The following is a 21,116-nucleotide window of genomic DNA, read 5'->3' as shown; positions in this document are numbered from 1 at the left end:
CTAGGAGACCATCTACAAGTCTTTGGAAGGTGGCGGGTGCATTTCGCAGCCCGAAAGGGAGTACATTAAATTCATACAGCCCGAGATGTGTGGTGAAGGCTGACCTTTCCTTGGCAGATTCATCTAGCGGTACCTGCCAGTACCCCTTGGTTAAGTCCAAGGTAGAGATGAACTGGGCCCATCCCAGTTTCTCTAATAGTTCATCTGTGCGTGGCATTGGATAGTTGTCTGGGCGAGTTACAGCATTTAGCTTACGGTAGTCCACGCAAAAATGTATTTCCCCATCTGGTTTGGGAACTAGAACCACTGGAGATGCCCATGCACTTTCAGAGGGGCGGATTACACCCATCTGTAACATATCCTGGATCTCCCGTTCTATAGCAGTTTTAGCTTGAGGAGACACCCGGTAAGGTTGGACCCTAATTGGGTGAGCATTACTTGTGTCAATGGAGTGGTATGCCCGTTCAGTCAGTCCTGGGATGGCTGAGAACGTTGGCGCGTAGCTAGTGCACAGCTCCTGGATCTGCTGTCGCTGCATACGCCCAAGGGTCATGGAGAGGTTCAGCTCTTCCACACCCCCAGCACTTTTCCTTTCGTAGTAGACACCTTCAGGCCACTCAACGTCATCTCCTCCCTGGGCTGTAAACTGACAAACCTTTAATTTTCTGGAATAAAAGGGCTTTATAGAATTAATATGGCACACCTGAGGCTTTCGGTTGGAGGTGGGGAAGGCTATGAGATAATTAACAGCTCCCAGGCGCTCCTGAACCGTGAATGGCCCTTCCCACGATGCTTCCATTTTATGGGCCTGGAGCACCTTTAAGACCATGACCTGGTCCCCTACTTTGAAGGAACGCTCTCTGGCATGTTTATCATACCAGGCTTTTTGCTCTTTTTGAGCATCCTGTAAGTTTTCTTTAGCAAGGGCTAAAGAGGTTTGGAGGGTGTTTTGTAGGTTGGTTACGCAGTCCAGAATGTTAGTTCCTGGAGAAGGTGTAAATCCCTCCCATTGCTGCTTCACCAACTGCAATGGCCCCTTAACCTCACGGCCATATACAAGTTCAAATGGGGAAAACCCTAAACTGGGGTGTGGTACAGCTCTGTAGGCAAAGAGCAACTGCTGCAACACTAGGTCCCAATCATTGGAGTGCTCATTTACGAATTTACATATCATGGCCCCCAAAGTTCCATTAAACTTCTCCACCATGCCATTTGTTTGATGGTGGTAAGGCGTGGCAACCAAGTGATTTACCCCATGAGCTTCCCAAAGGTTTTTCATAGTTCCTGCCAGGAAATTAGTCCCTGCATCTGTGAGGATGTCGGAGAGCCAACCTACCCTGGCAAAAATGTCTGCTAGTGCCTGGCACACACTTTTAGCCCTGGTGTTGCTTAGAGCTACTGCTTCCGGCCATCGGGTGGCAAAATCCATGAAAGTCAGTATGTACTGCTTTCCTCTGGGTGTCTTTTTCGGAAAAGGACCCAGAATATCCACAGCTACTCACTGAAATGGAACTTCAATGATGGGGAGTGGCTGGAGAGGGGCTTTGACCTGGTCTTGGTGTTTTCCCCACTATTTGGCACACCTCACAAGACTGGACATAGGTAGAAACATCCTTGCCCATTCCCTCCTAGTGGAATGACCACCCCCCGAAACGGTCTTTGGTCCTGTTCACCCCAGCATGGCCACTAGGGTGATCATGGGCTAAGCTCAAGAGCTTGGCCCGGTATTTAGTTGGAACTACCAACTGTCTCTGAGGATGCCAGTCTTCCTGGTGTCCACCAGAAAGAGTTTCCTTGTATAAAAGTCCTCTTTCTACAACAAACCTGGATCGATTTGAAGAGCTGAGAGGCGGTGGGTTGCTCCGTGCCGCCGTCCAAGCTCTCTGGAGGCTTTCATCTGCTTCCTGTTTGGTCTGGAACTGTTCCCTTGATGTTGGAGACATCAGTTCCTCATGGGATTGTGGACCTAGGCTTGGTCCCTCTGGAAGCGATATAGGGGATGGAGCTGTTTCTGTTGACTGTGAACCGCTCTCTGCTGGTGCACTATGTTGGGATTCAGGCTCCAGCTGAGCCTCTTGTGTAGGGTTATCGGCTGCTGCCAGTTCAGGTTCGGTGGGGCCCTCTGGTGTTGAGGTTGCAAGTACTGGATTCAGTGCTGGCACGGGGTCTGGTGTTGGTTGTTCGGCTGGTTCCGGTTCTGGGACTGATTCCGTCTGGGTCTCTGGGACTGGATCCACTACTGCTGTTGCAGACATTGGCCTGGGGTCTGGGTCCATCACCCCGACCGGGTCCTGATAGAAGTTTCAGAACAGAGCTAGGCCTCACGGCTTGTTTAGCCTGGCTGCAGGTAACCGTTCGCACAAGTGAATGACCCCTGATGGCATTGCTAATGTGATTAGGTCCTATGATGGTGTCACTTGAATAAATGTGGACAGAGTTGGCATCGGGCTTTGTTGCAAGGCCAGGTTCCTGAGTTAGTGTTTTTGTTGTGTGGTGTGGTGAAATACAGCAGCTCCTTTATTGCATATGGCAATGCTACATATCAGTGTACGATCAGGAAAGAACACTATAGCCCACTGGAAATGCAGGGAGCATTTAGGGAGGCGAGACAGTGGGGGTTAACACACCCAACCACCTGGCTAATGCTGTAGGATACTGAGGGAATGTCTTTGCTGCAGAGTTAACTCGAGTTACCCACACTGGAGTCACTCCTCTCAAGTTAGCCTAGCTTGTGAGAGTGGCTATAGTGGGAAGTTAACACTAGAGCTGCTCCATCCACACTGGTGCTGTACTCATTCATCTGTGATGCTCAGACTTCTGGGGGCATATCCATGGTTCTTCATGCTGCAGGAAGCGGAGTCCCTCTGAACTGCTGGCCAGTAAGTTGTGGGAGAACTTGTCTGTGCTTGTCGCACGGGGAAACTGCAGGAAGGCACTGAGGACCAGTGGCATTTGAGTGGAGCTAGCCTGCGTCCACACTGCAGAGAGGTTGTATTAAGCACAGCTCACCAGCTGCTGACTCAGGCTTTAGCCTACACCCCATGACAGGCTAGCCAACTCAAGCACCACTGCACCTTGAGTTAAGGGTTTGTGTGTGGGGATGGGACTTGAGTTAGGGACAACACTCGAGTTAACTTTGAAGTGGAGACAAGTCCTTAGTGACCATAGCCAAGACATCCATTTCACATTTCGTCTGAAAGACAACACCACCGGCTAGCAGCAAAAAGTCCCCTCCGCCCCCCCAGTTCCATGCTGCAATATCTGTTCAGTACTGGCATGGAAGAGAAGAGTGCTACCTATCTAATCCCCAGTACTAGGGCTTGCCGTGAAGGTGATCCATCCAAGAACTGACCCACCCAGACAACACTTGCTTGTGAGATAGGATGGGATCACAGCACAAGGTTTGATTTCTTATGCAACTGGACAAGTTATTAGCAACAGTGACAACCTGTGAAATCCTATAGAACGTGCTGGTAAATCTATTTGGTAGGGTATGAAATTAAGATTACTCTACACAAGGCACAAGAACCAGAAGTGGAAACTGAACATTAAATAAAAGGTCCGACTTTTATTTAAAATAAAATGCATTTGTACATAGTCTTTAAACCACAGACTATCGGAACACAATACTGGTTATTCCTCGGCATTGGGTGGGACAGGAGCTCCCTTATTAGTATTAATTCTGCACTGGTGCAATGTATGGGGACACCGCAACTCCAGGCATTAGAGTTATTAAGGACAGTGTTGCACAACTCTAACAAAGTCATACTTAACTTAGATAAAAATGTATTGTACGTCAATTTCTAAATTACTATCCATATCCTTTTAAAAGCACTATATAGTTAATGCGGACACTAGATCTATGCAAAATTCTAGTTGGCTTGTGAGACTAGTTAAAAAAACTGTACAATTTTATAAAATTTGTGTTTTTACATAAGTTACACAAAACTTATACTTCATAGACCTTTACTTCATATTGTAATGAAAAAGTTTGCATATCATAGGCAGACAGTGAGTATGCTGGTGAGTACTAAGAGTGTTGTAATACAATACGGTGTAAAAATAAAAAAAAAAAAGAGACAATATAAATGATTATCCAAAGGAAATAGTTAACAAATAAACCAAACTATAACAGACTAACAGAGGACTGTTCTTCAGGGCCCCACACAACTATCTTCAAAATAACATCAGGCATCTACAACTGTCCTGATTCATGTAGTGTGAAAATAGAGATCGAAATTCTACTCAAAGGGAGGAGGACTTAAAAAAACAGGAGGTCAAATTTACAGTATATATAAAAAAACCACTAAAGAAAAAAACATGCATTAAACATGATAAATAGACTTCATATAGTTTAAGCCCTGGATAGCTTTATAGTAGATGGCTTAGAGTTCTCTTTATAATTTGGCTATCAGTCAAATCTGCCCATTGTGTCTTGTGTCTAAAGACCAACAGCAGAATTTGCTACATTATGTAGCCTATGAACTGTCTCTTCATAGCAGATTAACGGAAGTGCTCATTAGTGCACACACATTAACTGGTCTGGTAATGCAAAAATTTCCATGATAAAAAAAAAAGATACATTTCAAGCTTACTTTATTAAGCAGCATATTTCAAATAACAGCTTTTAAAGTTAAATATTAATATGGCCATGGGGTTTCTCTCAGTATACAATACATCAAACTCACACCCAACCGCTGGTAAGTTTGTAAAACATCTCTTCGTCTAAACTTTCATTCTGGTCTTTTGCTCGCGTTGACAAGAAGATGTAGCCACCAATGAATTCATGAACCACTTTGCAATCCACCTCAGTGCAAATGAAGGAAACCCTTACATCATCTGCAAACTCTACGGTAACCTACAGTGCAAAAGACACTGGATTAGGATCAACAAGATGGTCACGTTAATTATACCAACTTCAAGAGTTCCCCCTGTCCACATTACTGTGCTTCTCCATTAGCCTAGATGTATTCTGTATTGTCTAAACAAACACAGTTATGTAGCTTAAGATGAAGCAAATATTGTTCTTGTCCAAACATTTTAAATCTCCTTTGCCCCTGATGGAATAAAGTCTCCCTTGTAGTAAGCAATTGTTTAAAGTTTCCTGCTTGATATTCTATGTCTATTTTCTGAAAAGAAAAAATGATTGGATAGAGAACTATTAGGGGCCAGCATTTGCCCCCCAATTTATTAGTTTCCCCCAAGAAGCCTATTATGGTTCTGTTAACAGTCTCATTTGAAGTCTTCAGAAAAGTCTCCTTCCAGTGATGTACTGTTCATAGGCACCAACTTTCCCCAGCACCGGTGGGTGCTTGTGCCCCCCCCCCCCACCACTGCCTTGACTACACCCCTTCCCCACTCCCATCCCAACCCCTTCCCCAAAGTCCACGTCCCAACTCCGCCCCCTCCCTGCCCCATCGGATCCCTCCCCAAATCCCCACCCCGGCCCCGCCTCTTCCCCCGAGCATGCTGCGTTCCCCCTCCCTCCCAGCGCTTGCCGCGTGAAACAGCTGTTTTGCAGTGGCAAGCTGGGAGGGAAGGGGGAGAAGCGGGATGTGGCGCACTCAGGGGGAGGTGAGCTGGGGCGGGGAGCTGCCGGTGGGTGCAGAGCACCCACCAATTTTTCCCTGTGGGTGCTCCAGCCCAGGAGCACCCATGGAGTCGGCACCTATGGTACAGTTTATTAATTCTTGAGGCCAGTAGTATTGCTAGACCATACCAGTCAGACTCTGGGATGAGCGAAGCCAACAAGTTCCTTGCAGAGCATCTGGTCTGAACAACCTGGGATACTGTGGCTTAAGGAACTGGTTAAAAAAATCCGAACCGCCCCAAAATTTAAAGCTACTGGGACATATTTTCAGCCCTCAGCCTCTAATTGTGGATATTCACAGGCATGTGCCCTTTAAATACCACAACAGTGGGAAGTTTTAACCAGGCATTGCACCTGCAAAGTGCTGGTGGGGGTTTATGTATGTACAGTAAAAGCTGGTTAGAGGACCAGCTCAATGTTTACACAACAGCATCTGATACTGACTGCCCATTAGTTCCACAGAACTCTAAGTTGGGCTGCAAATAAAAAAGTGAAAACTAAAACAAAACAAAATCTAGGTAATTTAGCTATACACAGTAAGCAGTCCAGTATTACCCTCTTAGCCCAGAAGTTTCATTTTGCTTAGGTATCGGGCTGCGTGTTTGCACACAGACTAGAAACATCTTCTGAGTAATAAGGGTCTAATTGGGGTTTAGTGAAAAAAGGTCACTGAATAGTTTTTAAACACTGGTTTTTAAAGATTTTCCTGTTGGAGTCAGAAAGAACTTTTCCGCTGACTAATGGAAGTAGAATAGGTCCCCAAATGACAAACACTGATTATACATTAGAGCTAAACAATGTCTTCCTAGAAATAGCTTCATTTAAAAAAAATAAAATAAAATAAATAAAAATCAGAAAACTTTACTAGATCACCAACACACAAAGCCACCCAATCTAGACAGGTTTCAGAGTAACAGCCGTGTTAGTCTGTATTCACAAATCTGGGCGGGGGGGGGAAGAGGAGGAATAAACAAGGGGAAATAGGTAACCTATTCCTTCCCCCTCCCCACTGTTCCTCAGACGTTCTTGTTAAACCCTGGGATTTGTGCTGGAAATGGCCCACCTTGATTATCATACATATTGTAAGGAGAGTGATCACTTTAGATAAGCTATTACTAGCAGGAGAGTGGGGTGGGGGGAGAGAAAGCCTTTTGTAGTGATAAACACCCATTTTTTCATGGTCTGTGTGTATAAAAACATCCTCACTGTATTTTCCACTTTTATGAATCCGACGAAGTGAGCTGTAGCTCACGAAAGCTTATGCTCAAATAAATTGGTTAGTCTCTAAGGTGCCACAAGTACTCCTTTTCTTTTTGCCAATCTAGACAATCACCAGGCCCAGCTAGTTGGGGGAGGTGTGATACAGTTGTTATTTCCAAGGAAGTAGTAAAATCTTAAGTGGATTCCTTATAGTGTATAAGAAACTCTTGGGGATGCTGTAAATGAATTAGCTCACACAAGACGGAATTGCACTCAAAAACCCTACACAAACTGTAAATAGTTTAAAAAGAAATCTTGGACTCAAAGGAGAGAAAGAGAAATAGTTTATGAAACCAAGCAGTGTCCTCCCATCCAACAAAATCAGGAGGAACCCTCAGGCTAAATCTAAGTCATGTGTATATGTAGTTTTTATCAAAAAGACGCCTTACAATGGACATTTGGGCAAACAACAGTGTTTCCCAGCTCTGTAAATGCGACCTTGCTTACCATTTTTATTTCCCAGTTTACATTCCACTGTTTCATGTTGCTGAATCGCCACGTTTTAATTGCATCTCCGGTGCTTGCATCCATTCTTATGAGTCTGTTGTAGGCAATTCCAATCAGCTCTTCTTTCTTGCCCCCTTGGAATCTATGACATTTAGATTTATAAAAGGTAAACCTTAAACATATGCAGAAATGTTGTTTGTTCAATTATTGAACTGACTCATAAAACAAGCTGAACCAATGTAATTTTCATTTTTCTTTCCAGTGCTGATGCAACTTATTACTTCAGAGCTACAGAGAGGATCAATAAATGCAGCAATGGATTAAAATCCTTCCCCAGACATTTAAATAGAATTCTAAGTATTACATGCAAATAACGTTGTGTGTGAAGTTATAATTATGCATATTAAAGCATTTTACAGAAGCTGTTTCTGTATAAACTACACTGTTCCCAACTAGGAATATCTCATGGTAGCTTCAAATAAGATAATAATCTGCACATTCATACATGAAAATTTTACTTTATTACTTAGCAGAACCACTGACCTTGCAATAAAGTGTGTGATGCCAAATTCTGGTAGAGACTGCCAAGCTTGAATAAATCGCATCTTGGCTTCAATTAGACTCATCTGAGCTACATTCTGATGGGCCTCCAATATTCTGGCTGTGATCTGAATGTGATTAGACACAGTCTTCAGGCAACTGTCGTAACGTTTGAAATATTGTGTAAACCACACGCCCCCCCAAAACCATAACAAAACAAAAAAAAAACAAACCAACCCTACACACCCAAAACCATGTATATAATGTTAGACTCCCTGTTGGGAATTTTAGTAAGTCAATTACACTGTCAAACAGATGTTTGCAGTTTCTAAACTGCATCATAGGCTATCGGTCATGAAATGGAGTATGTCACAGAAAATAGCTGCCATTTGTGCCATAGTTAATAAAAGATAAATATGGAGCTGCTTTTACCTAAGCACCACTAAATATTTGTGGGTATTATTTTTATATACCAGGCATGATTATAGATGCAAACGTTTTGGGCACACATTAAATTTTAAGATGCACAATGAGAATCAACTCCTGAAATGTACATTTCTAGTATAAAGGATTCTTATTAGCAGATTGACAGCATAAAATCACTGGGGATCATCATCATTAATACTAAAAGAGTTATGTTCCTCTAGGTGTTTTGTTTTAGGACTACTCTCCATATGAAAGGGTTTTAAACTATTTTTTAAATTAAATTAATCTGAATTTTAAAATTTATTTATTTTTACTGTCACTTACCAAGTCTCTTATATAGCCTGGCTGTAGATGACAATGCGAATAAAGGAAAAGGAATCAGAAAGAAAAAAAAAAAGCAATCAGAAATATGGCAACAAAGCAAAGAAAAAAGTGCAAATTATCTGCAAACTGAAGTTCAAGCAAAAAACATGCAAATTTTCTTAGGAAGGAAAACAGCAAAAAGTGAATGCAAGCATGAAAAAGGGAACAAGGAAACAGAACCATCCCTCATTCTACAGCCATCAAAAATTAGGAATGTCTCATTCATCTAGAATGATTTATGTACGTTTTATAGGCGTTTCAGAATTCCACCAGTGGCCAAAGTCAAAAATAGAGGGAAAATTCCCATCCTCAGCCTTCTTTCAAGGTCTTTGGTTGAACGAGAATCAGGTTTACTTCTCTTTAGAGTGCGCAAAGCCATTTACCATTTAAAAAAAACTAGCTTCGGTCACTTCAGATATGAGGAAAATATCCCCATAGTACCTTTCTCAGAGAATAAATTAAAATGCCCAACACAGTTCAGTGGCTACAGAGATTCTAAAATTACACAAGGAAAACAAAAATTAAAATTGCCATCTGCTTTATGCATCCTCTTTCCTGAGGATACAGCTACACTAAGGACTGCAACCATAAATGCAGTCTTCTGTTTATTTTGGACTGAATGTTTCTTAGATGTAAAACCACAGAAATTCATTGGTCTGAGCAGAGTAAATGCCACAAAACCAAATCAGAATTCACAAATTAATATTTAAACACTATGAATCTAAACAGTTTGCTATTGTGTTTCTGTCTTAGCACGTCCTAAATCCATTTGCAAACCTGTAATATTGCAAACGTCAGTTTACAGTAAAACCATGAACCAGTTAGAGGGCTGGTTTGTAAACCAAGTGTCCGTATCACCACATTCCTAAGCAGACCAACTCATCCATCTGATACAATAGTTAACGTGATCAAGGACATTCACATCTATATTGACCTATTGAGATCATTAGTCCAATAATGAGACTGTATGGGTTAGTGAAAACTTGACATTTATCTTTAACAGATCAGTGGATATTGTAAATGTACATTTCAGATAAATTTGCACTTAGTGAGAAGTTTCCCCCCGAAAATTACCCTCAATTTAATAAATTGCAATAACTTGGTGTTCCTTTTTTAGCTGGCAGGCTACATTCCATGAATTCCCTGAGGGCAGCATTTCCTCCATTCCCCATCACTCCCCCATCACATGATGCTGTGTGATAAACAAACAGTCTCAATGCAACTTACACAACCTCCAGGACACCAAGAAGGAGGAAACTAATAAAATGCAAAGGGGGCAAAACTGCTGAACATTCTTGCTGCCTTTATAAATGAAAGGCTCTATTTATACTTAACTAATCTTCAAAAGGGATCTGTGGCTTCAGAATCGTTGGCCTGGCTTTTACAAGTCTTTTACTGCTATCTCCAGTGTTGCACCTATTGCTTCTTAGCCAAGATATAAACACACTATGTAAATAATATGAGTTAATTGTTTCCCTAGGGTCTATTTTACTAAGATCAAGTCTACAATGTCTTATATATGTTATAATTTGTTATATATGCAATCCTTCCCTGTCCCCATGGATATAAAGGCTTATTTGGAGAATAATAAGGGCTATAGAAAATGAAATTCCACTGTCAGGAAATCATACTGTGCCAATAAATAGCTACATTTTCCCGCTTCTCTGCATGGCAATCCCCCTTCTGATTTCCAGAGATCAGATTCAGACACAGTAATTTAACTACAGATTAACAATCAGTGTACTTGAGTTTACTAAATCATCAGAGACACTGAGCAATGCTTTAGTTATTTTTGCAACTTTAGCCAAATACTGTGAGACTTTGTGCAACCCACGTATTTGCTTGTTTTGTGGTAGAAATAATATGATTCTACCATTCACTGACTAGATATAGATTACTACTCAAATTAAGTCACAGTTCTTTAAAAATATACATTTTCAATGGCTGGTATTTCATCTATTTACAAGTGTTGGAACAGTGCGAATAAAAAAAATACAAACTACATTACAGCAAAGCCTGTGTAGAACACTTTGTAAACAATGGGAACCTAAATTAATCCCAAGAATTTCTGCATGAGCTTTGTGCACATGAACTGAACTAAAAATCAATTCCTACTGTTGATTTACTCTGCCACAAACATCCCACTACATTAATATTAAGGTATACAGAATTGACCAATTTACTAATGTGCAGATGTTCTTTTCTGTGTACCATATTACAGAAGTTTCAAAAATGTGCGTAAAATAATTGACTCCCATTGTTCAGACTCTGGGAGACTGTCAACGTCTGCTATCTCATTGCAAATTTGACATACATACTCTGAATAAAACATACTTAAGATCACTGGGATCACATGCTGCAATCACTTGATATTGGTTCAAAACCAAAAAGATCACTGGGATCACATACTGCAATCACTTGATATTGGTTCAAAACCAAAAATTAAATTTACACATGATTTAAGTAGTAACATTGTCAAATTCTGTTAAAATGCATTAACATCCGATGTACCTAAGATGAAATCTTAACCCTAGTGAAGTCATCTACTGCCATGACAAAACTCCCATTGACTTCAATGGGACCAGGATTTCACTCTTTGGGTTAAACACAAGATTTCTGGAAAATGACTAAAACCCCAGTACCTGTTTGTTCTTGTACTTTTTCAGGTAGCGAGGTGAAACCAGACATTCTGGATTAATGTCAGTTGTGACTTGTTCTGGGATTAACTGTGGATCTGGGTTCAAATGCTGCATCTTCAAAAATGACAGAATATTCTGAACTTCTAAGTTGTACGAGCTGTCTGCCATGGTCTTGCCCTTGGAGGCTAGCCTGCAGGCTGCCATCCAGTGTGCATACTGCTTCTCCTGCAATTAAAGGCAAAAAGGGCACTCAAAAGGAAGGTAAATCTTTCTTTTTTCTGTTCAAACAAAGCTCTGTCGAATTTTTCAGTACAAGAATTGAACATTTTTCAGTACAAGAGACATACAATGGGCCAAAACTCTGACCAAAGTGTAGGATATAACAGTGGTACATAAGGAAAAGGAGTAAGGTCCAGTCTTGTACATTACATCTATATACACACAATGCTGTGCGTTTGTCAAAAGAACATGACCAGCCTATCAAAATGTAAGCCATGGTGGAGGAGTATATGGGGGGCAAAGAGAAAACAAAGCCAGTCAGGGACTTACATTATCACAGCGAAGCCAGATTTCATTCATACCATCTGCAACTGGAATCAGAAGTTTGATATTAAACTTCTGACCAGAGATGTTTACATCAGGAGTAACCTCGCACCCTGTAATAAAAGAGCTAGTGATTAGTGTGTATGGAGACACAGGCTCTAAAAACAAAAACACACACACACACACACACCACTCCAGTCTAATAGTATTAAAACAGTGTCCCAGTGATCTGATGTGTTATAACCTGGCTGAAGAATGTACACCATGCTTTGTTTTTAAAGCAAGTAAAAAATTAAGGGAAATCAGAGGAAAAAGTACAAAACAGTGTCAGGAGCAAACTGATGTCTTGCAGCTAAAGCCAGAGCTATCTGCCTAGTTGCAAAGGGTGTGGTACTGCAGATAATAATGTAAACCCACATTGCGGGATTTAGCTAACTGTTTAAATTACAATCTAGGCTATAACATTTCAGCTTCTGTGGTGAATCATCTCCAAGACGTGGATGGAAAAATGAAAAGCAAGATCTATTTTGAGGGAGAAAAACAAAAACGCTATACAAGTTCAATTAAATTTGGCATTACAAAATTTGCTTGACCCTTCATTTCCTCTCAAATGGACCAACATTTTGAATGGAATTACCTAGTCTAATAATTCTCTTATAACAGCAAAACCAGGTGTCAGGTGGGGTGTTACTAATCTAAAACTATCATCCTGTAAAAATTACATGGGTTGGGTGTGCTGCTTATACCTTCAGTACTGAGGCACTAGTTTTCCTCAAATTTGGTTGCTGAAAAATCTTAAAATGTTTGTATTAGATGTTAAGCATTTTGAGAACTCCAGTTTCTTGAAAACATCTAAGTTAACGTGGGCTTCATTTCAACTCAGTCTCCAAGATTCTTTTAAAATGCAGTCAGAAGCAGCAACGTCAAAAGCTCCCAAAAAGGTATTCCAGGCTACACATCTCCGTAACTATAGTCTGAGATCATTTGGCAGCCTGTCTGTTGTTGCCTTCATGGTAAAAAATTAAAGCTGTCAGTAGTTTCTGCTGTTCCATAGCCCTCTGAGCTGGAATAGTTGACTTCTGAATATAAGGCAGGCCAGCAGCCTTAGGAATTTTAAACGTAATGTGCAAGTCTTACACTGGGACTTTACAGCTCTGCCACTTTCTCGCTCAGGGGTATGAAAAAAAACACCTCCCTGAGCGCTGCAAATTTCAGCGCTGTAATGCGGCAGTATAGACAGTTCACCAGCCCGGCGTGGATGTGTGTTTTTAAAAAGAGTGCTGAGCTGTGTTGTGACTGCACAAGCCACGTTAAAGAGCTGCCGTGGCAGCGCTTCAACGATGCCAGTGAAGACGTGCCGTAAGACTTGTGTGCTCACATAACAGGGGAGAGGAAAAAAGGCTGCATTTGAAGAGAAAATATTGCTGTTTACAAGTCTAAACTTGTTTATTTCAATAAGTCCATCACAAAAAAATAGGATTACATAACTCCTATATGCTCTAACTTATTTTTGCTTCACTCTAAAAGCCAGACACATGTACCATCAACTAAAATAAATGCAGATCTCAACAATGAGCTTTGAATATTTTGTGTGTGAAAACAGGCTAAGTTTTCCACGAGCCTGCTGATCCATACAGCATTATTTATGCTATCATCACAATCACTTATTTAGAAGTGTATTTTTACACCATACTTAGAAACCTCAGTCACTTTTCCTTTAATACTCAACACTACATCTGAAGTGTAAAACAAAAGGAATCTGAATGTAGAAATAAATGGTGACAATGACAGACTTGTTTGGATAACGTTACTAGAACGGCACGCATCTCTCCTTACCTCTTAAGTTCATTTGGTGAGCTGGAGTCCCACTGGATTCATCTTTGCTTTTATAGCAGGAAATGGACGTGTCTTTGAAGGTGCACCAGTATTGTTTGTAACCTTTTAGCGTCAGTTTCTTAGGCCTGCCAGACAGGTCGATATTACTATATTAGATCTACAATTCACCTGGGTAACAGCGCTTAGTTTAAGGGACATTGTAGGTAGCTGGGCTCTTAAGCTGATCTTCTGTACCTTGAACGTGTACCATATTGAAGTTCTTATATTCAGAAAGCCAGATGCACAGCTTTTCCCTTTGCTTACCTCCCCAACCAAATCCTGCTTCCGCAGGGTTTAAAACCTTGAGCTTACAATGATGTACAGTAAACAAACTGATGCATGAGTGATCCCACTGGATCAGTAACGGAGTTGCACAATTATTTGTCCGCTTATTTTAATTACCCTCTTACAGAGAAGATTTGTTCAAGAAAAATAAAAAAGGTTACAAGCTTGGACTCTTGACTCCAAGTACTTCCATAGGGGACAAGTGTCAGACTAACTCCTACTAATGCCTATAAAAAGAAGCTTCCATGAATCATGGAAAAAGGTTGTTTTTCTTCTGTAATATTAAAAGAAAGTTATTTATTAATTATTTTGAAAGTTAATGCTTTGATATTTAATTGAAAATCATGATGTTTGTTAAAAAAAATCAGAGCCACGCATATGTAATCTTTTAGGCACCTGATTTCACATGGTTTATTACAGCTGTCTCTCTTGCTTGCCCCTTACAAAGGGGTCTGTCCAGTGAAAGGTTTCGGTTCCCTCTCTGTGGGAGGCCTGAACGCTAGCTCCACAGAAGCCCTTCATGATATTCTGTTCCACCAAGCCATACGGGGATGTAGAAGTAGCCATCCTCATGCGTGAAACCCACAGAATTCTAATCCCCACCCCATGGGATTTTACATTTCACTCTAGTGGATCAAGTATTTTAGTTGCTAATGGGTGAACTTTGAGAAAGGTTTAAGAGGCTCATTCCAGCATAAAACTTCCGGTATTTAAAGCACTGATGCACCTATTTTGGCCTCCCACTGCGTACCTGCATCCCATTTCATCACCCAGCATAGCTCTCATTGACTTTGTGCCTCTTTAAGACGACCGGTACCCCCCATACCGGGTGGGCACCAGCTGAAGGGGAGGACACAACCTCCCCACATGTCTCCTCCCTGCCACACTCCTAGCCCCCGTGCTCTCCCCGCTGCTCCCCACGTTACCAGTGTATGTGTGCGTGGGGCTCTGTCCTCCCGCAGCGCTGGCTCTCCCCCACCCCCTGGCATGTTCGGCTGCTCTTCTTGGCAGCCGAAGCCAGGCAGGGAGTGGGACAGAGCCATTCCTGGATGCTGCCTGGTGCAGTGCAGCAGCTGCCTGGGAGCGTGCTGGTCTGTGGCAGCAACAGCCTGTTCCCCGCCCAGGCTCAGCAAGTCAGAGGGCCCCCCCGCGGCATGCTCAGAGTCAGCTCCTGTTCCCAGAAGCAGAGCCTGGGCAGGGAGCAGGTTGCCACCCCTCCCCCGTCAGGTGGCAGGCTCTCTCACAGCCAGCATGCTTTGTGCGCAGCAGCAGCCAGCTGCGAGAGCGCCTGCAGGAGCGGACTCTGAGACACCGTGGGGGAGAGGGGTTCCCCCCCCGCCGGCTCGCTCAGCCGCTGTCCCAAGAAGCTAAGCCTGGGCGGGGGGCAGCCTGCTACTGCCACAGCCAGGTGCTCTCCCAGTCATCCGGGATGCTGCGCTGCACCAGGGAGTGTGGCTGGAAGAGGCTTTGGCCCTGACCCTCCCTCTCTCGGCCTGGGGCTGGCTGCTGCGGGGGGCCACTCGACCCTTCGTGACCCTCCCACGAGTCACTGGCTACTTCTCTGCTTGCCCTGCTTCCTCCATTTTAAGGGTAGAGAGCACTATGGGGCTCAATGAACAGTGTAGTCCAAGGCTTAATTCCCAGCATGTGAAATGTAAAGAGGAAATGCCCAGGAAACAGCAGGAAAACAACTGACTCCTCCTGTCCAGTCTAAAGACTGTAGGGAGAGAGAAGTCCTTGGTACTGGAGGAAGCCTGGAAACGTGGGGGAAGGGTTAGGAGGAAGTCAGGAGGTGGGGGAGAAAAACAGAGCCAAAGGCCCAGCTTTTAAATGAAGTTAGTGAAATGAAGTTCAAGTAAAGTTTAAACGAAGTTAGTGAAATGAAACTTTTAAATGAAGTGTTGGTTTCGGGATGAGCAGATGTCTGGTCTCTCATATTTTGCCTTCATCAGTTTTCTCCATCCTAAAGTTCTAAGATATCACAATAGCCCTGTATGTGGTTGTGGGAAGGAAGGCTCAGTTTCAACAAGTGTGCTGCCAGGACTCCCCCAGTTTTCATTTAAAGATGTTCAGCCTCTAGCCAGAGAAGAAGAGCGAGCAAGTTTTTCCATCATTTGTCTGTGTGTCTTGATCCACATTTTCCTTTGCAACCCTCATTTTAACCTGCAAGGGGCAAGGCAGGGCACTTTGGCTACTAAGCTTAGTCATCATGCTGGTAGGTGTGAGGTAAGTCTCTCAAGCCCCAGGGACAACAGTGTTTCTTTCATGAATTAGTATAGCAACTTCTACACTCTAAAACATGCCCGAAGAATGCAAAGGACATGTCCCATCCAAGATTGGGCCAATTTATACACACAGTCATTTAAATGCGTTTCTTATAACATACTGCCTGGCCCCATTTTTAAAAAAAGTTCTCACAATACACTCTAGTCTCTTTATAGGTGAGTCGAGTCCTTTACAGTTAAGATATTCTCTTTAGGAAACCAGATGCCTATAGGAACACACCTTGGTTTCAATCTAGATCATCTGCTGCCTGTTGAGTAGTGGCAGCTTGAGCTGAAGCCATTCTCAGCACCTCAGACACACTTGGCTTTTTCTTTGGTGGAAGGCTAAAGAAACAGAACAAAGCCCCAGTTCGTCCAAACTGCAGCAACAGATGAAGCAGATGCTGTAGCTCAAGCAAAGACAAAGATGATGATTATAGCAAGGTCTGGAGAATTTAGGATCCTAGAGCACCCAGTGCTTTGCCTTATAGATTTTTTAGATTTGTTTAACCTTTCTGTATATTAAAAATTCAATTTAAATATTCACCTCCTCTTTCCTTAGGTACATGGATCCAAGAGAGTCTAGTGAGTCTAACACCTTCCAAAAGATAAATGATGTTAGTCCCACAACTCTAGTTAGCTAATCAGCTAGCTTCCCAAGTTATTCTTTTATTAACAATTAATTATGTCAAACCGTATCAAAAACTAAGCCTCTCTCTTTTTAAAAGAATTCACACAGATGGATAGACACACTAGCTCTGAAACTGTGCTGTAGCAATCAAAATATACTACAGAGACCCAGACTGAGTCAGGTACTATAGCTAACCTGATAAATATGCCTTACAAGATGGACAAAAAAAACTTTCAGTAAACAAATGACAGGCTACGGTTCAAGAAGACAAACCATTACAAAATAAAGGTTAATTACAACCCTGTTCTCATGCAGTTGCTTTTCTTCTGTTCCTAACCCATGAAGTCTCATTGAGATCTATGCACAGATTCCAGAACTTTCATCATCTCCCTAACATGATGCACACTCAATTGCAAGAGATGCCCATGACTGCCAGAATATTAAGTCAAGATTCAAACATGACTATTCCCAGTTTCCACATACCATGAGCCAATTTATAACTAAAAAAGCAGTACATGAGCCGGAAGAGCATTGCAGTTAACTCAGACCTGCTCCTTTTGGCAGCCAGAAGAGAACAGGCAGATTAGAAGGACACTTGTTTGTTATTCATCTAGTCTCTCAAACCAAGAAAAGCACTTGAGTAAGGTTTCTAGTTTCATGACAGTTCTAATTTTAGGATTGCTTGATTAACTTCCTAGCATAACATAATATAAACATTTCAGCACCAGCTAATGGTGAAGAGTAGCCAAAGCATGTCCCCTCCCACAACTCCGGAGGGGTATGGGTGGGAGGGTGGGGAGGGGCATGGAGCAATGAAATTCTTATACATCTGAAGAACTGAATCAGTGTACTAGAAAATGTAGTAAAGCTACAGCTGAGTCCTTTAAATAATGTTAAGTGGCCAGTGTATAGAATAGGTGCAAAATAAAGTGGAAACAAACAGGAAGTTTTAATATCTAGAGCCCCAGGGTATTTTAGCTAGACTGCAACTATGAAGTCAATGTGTTAGAAGACATTTCACATCACACAAACCCAAGCAGTAGCATGCAGCAACGAACGAATCCGGACAGCAGAGCAGAAAGGGAATTATGCAGTACTGTCATTAATTATTCATTGACATTAGTTTCACAAGCGCCTCTTCCCATCAGTACTTACTTGAACACTTTAATGTAGTCGGCAAGCTCAGGAATCGAAGTGATGTCACCCTGAAAATAAAACATCATTCATTTGATTTGTCTGCCAGATACAAGACTCAGTTCTAGGATGGGAGGATCCAAAAACAAGGCACTGGGGACAGTGATTCAGTTTATAGGATAATGCCACGCAATTTCCTCAGTTACGAGGGGGGAAAAGCTTGATAAAACTTCATTGTCAAATGTCAAGGGCTCACAGATCACAGACTACTTTATTAGAATACAGTTTATTTCACAGACTGAGAAAGAGAAGAAAATTCACTCCAAAGAAGTGCTGTTTTGAAACTCTTTACTCAACACACAAGTAGCAGGAGACAACTGATTCATTAATAAAGGTTTTTAAAAAGTCCGTACTGCACTTGAAGTTCTGGAGTTGATTCTGCACACACACACACCCACCCCTGAAGTAGTTTAAGACTGGCCTGGTGTTTGAGAAGAAGCGCAGGTTCTTTACGACTTCACGGCTTTTCCCTTGAACCCAAGCCCCCAAAAAAGATGTGCTTTAAAATATCACAGGGGGTTGTTTAATTGCTTCCCAATGGTCTAAAATGGCAATATCTTTCAGTATTGTCACACTGGACTATACTCCTAGAACATATCTATGGATTTCAGAGTCACAAAAAAAACAAAAAAAATATTCATCCTGAGGTGGACACTGAAATGGACAGTCTCAACCAATGTGCCATTTCTAAATTTCTTCATTCTTATCTGGCAGGGTAGGCTCCTCAATATGACGTTTCGTGGCACTGAAATATGAAGATTCCTCCTATTGAAAATGGTCTAGATCCTACATAAATAGTGGCTTTCCTTCTTCCCACTGTACATCCATCAGAAGCAGCACAAGTTAATACTTCTAAAGCTCTGTTATCAATAATGATATTTTAGCAAGCAAAAGATCCACATTAATTTCAAAAAGATACACTATAAATAGTTTAAAAATATACTTAAGATGGCTGCTAAAAGAGAAAAAAAACCAAATTTGAAGATTTTGGTCTTTTATGCCTTGAAAAGGTTAGAACATAAACAAGTGAATTCAGAGCCAGCATAAAGTGTGTGATGCTCCACTGACTGGAGTGCTCCTCTGAGTGAAGATACCGAAACCTTTCAAGGTTGGCATTTGGCCTTAACTCTTCTTTCACAGTTCTATTCTATGGAAGAGCCAAGTACTACAATAGTACTGTGTTTTAGAAGTTTTATCATTTGAAACTAGTCCTGGTTGACTAGGGCTCCTAGGTGCTACGGTAATACAAACAAACATGTGATATAGGAAAACAACCCTGAAATATATTAAGCTACTTAAGGCCAAAAACACTAACCAAATGATATTTTCACCATTACTTGTTGTGAAAGTTACATGTGAAGAAACATGGTGGCTATTTTTGACACCGTAAAGCTTTGTCCACTAATTAAGGAATAGTGGAAGAAAAACTAAATATATTCAGAACTGAAAAAAGAAAAGGAGTACTAGTGGCACCTTAGAGACTAACCAATTTATTGGTTAGTCTCTAAGGTGCCACTAGTACTCCTTTTCTTTTTGCAAATACAGACTAACACAGCTGCTACTCTGAAACCATTCAGAACTGAGTATTTTCTAAGCAAGTACAAGAAACAGAAATTAATTAAATCAAAATTTAATCTGAGTTTTCCTTGACACTGTTGTATTTCCCATGTATAATGGCTCAAGTTTTAGTGAGGCCATACTTCACCCAGTTTTCCAGCAGTGTAAGCTAAAGCTTAAGGAAGCCAGTGTGACTCACTTGTGGTCACAGAGGCAACCTGTGGTTCATACTAGATTAGAATCTAATAATCTTCATGCCTCACAGTTTGTTGCTATAGCCACAAATATATTGTTATACTTCATTTCTACAGGAGGATCTTTATATGCTAGCTGATTGGGCAACATTATGGCAGGTAACATTCAGTGTAAAAGGATACATATTAGAACAAACAATTTGATCTACTGATACATGTCAATGGGTTCTAAATTAACTGTAAATACTCAGGACAGAGAAAGGAGGTAACTGAACAGCTCAGTGAAATCATCTGCTCAATAACAGTGTTGGTCAAGGAGTATTATATTGCATTAAGGGCTAGAGCAAAATGCCAAAAATACTATCCCCACTAGCGGGCCTTCATACTACTTGGCAACCCTATGCTTAGTTCTAATCAACCCTTCTTATACCCAATACAGCAGAAAGAGTGTCCAGGGAAGGACAGCAAAAATGATCAGAGGAATGGAAAAAATTTCCACCTGAGGAACGATTAAAAATATTAGGCCTATTTAGTGCAGAGGAGACAAATAAGAAGGGATCAAAGAAGGAAGGTTGCTTCATCAGCAAACTTACTATAGTACCACTTAAGTCTGCCTGATCACAAACATTTATTTAAACTTTAAGAAGTCATTAACTCTTACCAGAATCGTTGATGTTTTACCACCTTCTAAAGTAATTTCCAAATCAGACAGGGCAGCATCAACTTCATCAACTTCTTTGTCACTGTTGTTCAAATGATTTTCTGATGACATGATTGATAGTTTGTTGATGTGGTACTGAAACACAAGTTAGAGACCCTGTTGATTTTAAATACACTGTACTTTAATTTAACAGAATAATAGAACATCTATCTGACCGAGCAGAAATCTCACTATTGTCACATTCATTGTCACCCACTTAAATAGCTGTAAGGAAAAACCAAAAAGAAAGCCATGGTACAATATGGTATCCCCCGGGATCACACTTTGAATGACCACAGCAACAACATTGGAGAAGAGGCTGGCAATCCATTTTAGGTGAGTGCTATGCTGTTCTATATTAAAGTAACCAGAAGATAATACAGCTATAGTATTGCTCTATGCTCCCATTTAAAACATTATGGAAGTTTGTGCAATTGTGCTTGTAGTATAGACTCTACTGGGCAAACAATGGACTAGCCAGTTACATAAACAGGCTTCATTCTATCACCAATACAACAGAATTTACAAATGGAGGCCTGAAGCACAGAACTCATGGGTGGGATTTCTAAAGCATGCTCTGCGTTGGCCTAGCTCAGCTCCCACTGCAG

General features: G+C 41.5%; 1 protein-coding gene across 3 annotated transcripts in view; it reads right to left on the bottom strand.

The window, feature by feature from the left end:
• Positions 1-3,546: 3,546 nt before the first annotated feature.
• Positions 3,547-21,116, bottom strand: part of FERMT2 (FERM domain containing kindlin 2) — a 98,593-nt gene continuing 81,023 nt past the window's right edge. For 2 of the 3 annotated variants that reach the window (XM_077819615.1, XM_077819614.1), the window contains 9 exons: positions 20,470-20,604; positions 18,019-18,068; positions 13,645-13,769; positions 11,815-11,921; positions 11,269-11,490; positions 8,588-8,608; positions 7,841-7,965; positions 7,298-7,439; positions 3,547-4,858 (listed from right to left, as the gene is read on the bottom strand). In XM_077819615.1, coding sequence (XP_077675741.1) covers positions 4,685-4,858; positions 7,298-7,439; positions 7,841-7,965; positions 8,588-8,608; positions 11,269-11,490; positions 11,815-11,921; positions 13,645-13,769; positions 18,019-18,068; positions 20,470-20,604 — 1,101 coding nt within the window. In that variant the 3' untranslated portion in view covers positions 3,547-4,684. The remainder of the gene's footprint in view (positions 4,859-7,297; positions 7,440-7,840; positions 7,966-8,587; positions 8,609-11,268; positions 11,491-11,814; positions 11,922-13,644; positions 13,770-18,018; positions 18,069-20,469; positions 20,605-21,116) is intronic. The other variant, XM_077819616.1, reaches the window with a different exon arrangement.

This window comes from Eretmochelys imbricata, chromosome 6 (assembly GCF_965152235.1).
Source record: "Eretmochelys imbricata isolate rEreImb1 chromosome 6, rEreImb1.hap1, whole genome shotgun sequence".
NCBI classification, from domain to species: domain Eukaryota; kingdom Metazoa; phylum Chordata; order Testudines; family Cheloniidae; genus Eretmochelys; species Eretmochelys imbricata.
This window is presented reverse-complemented; position numbering and strand designations above follow the sequence as displayed.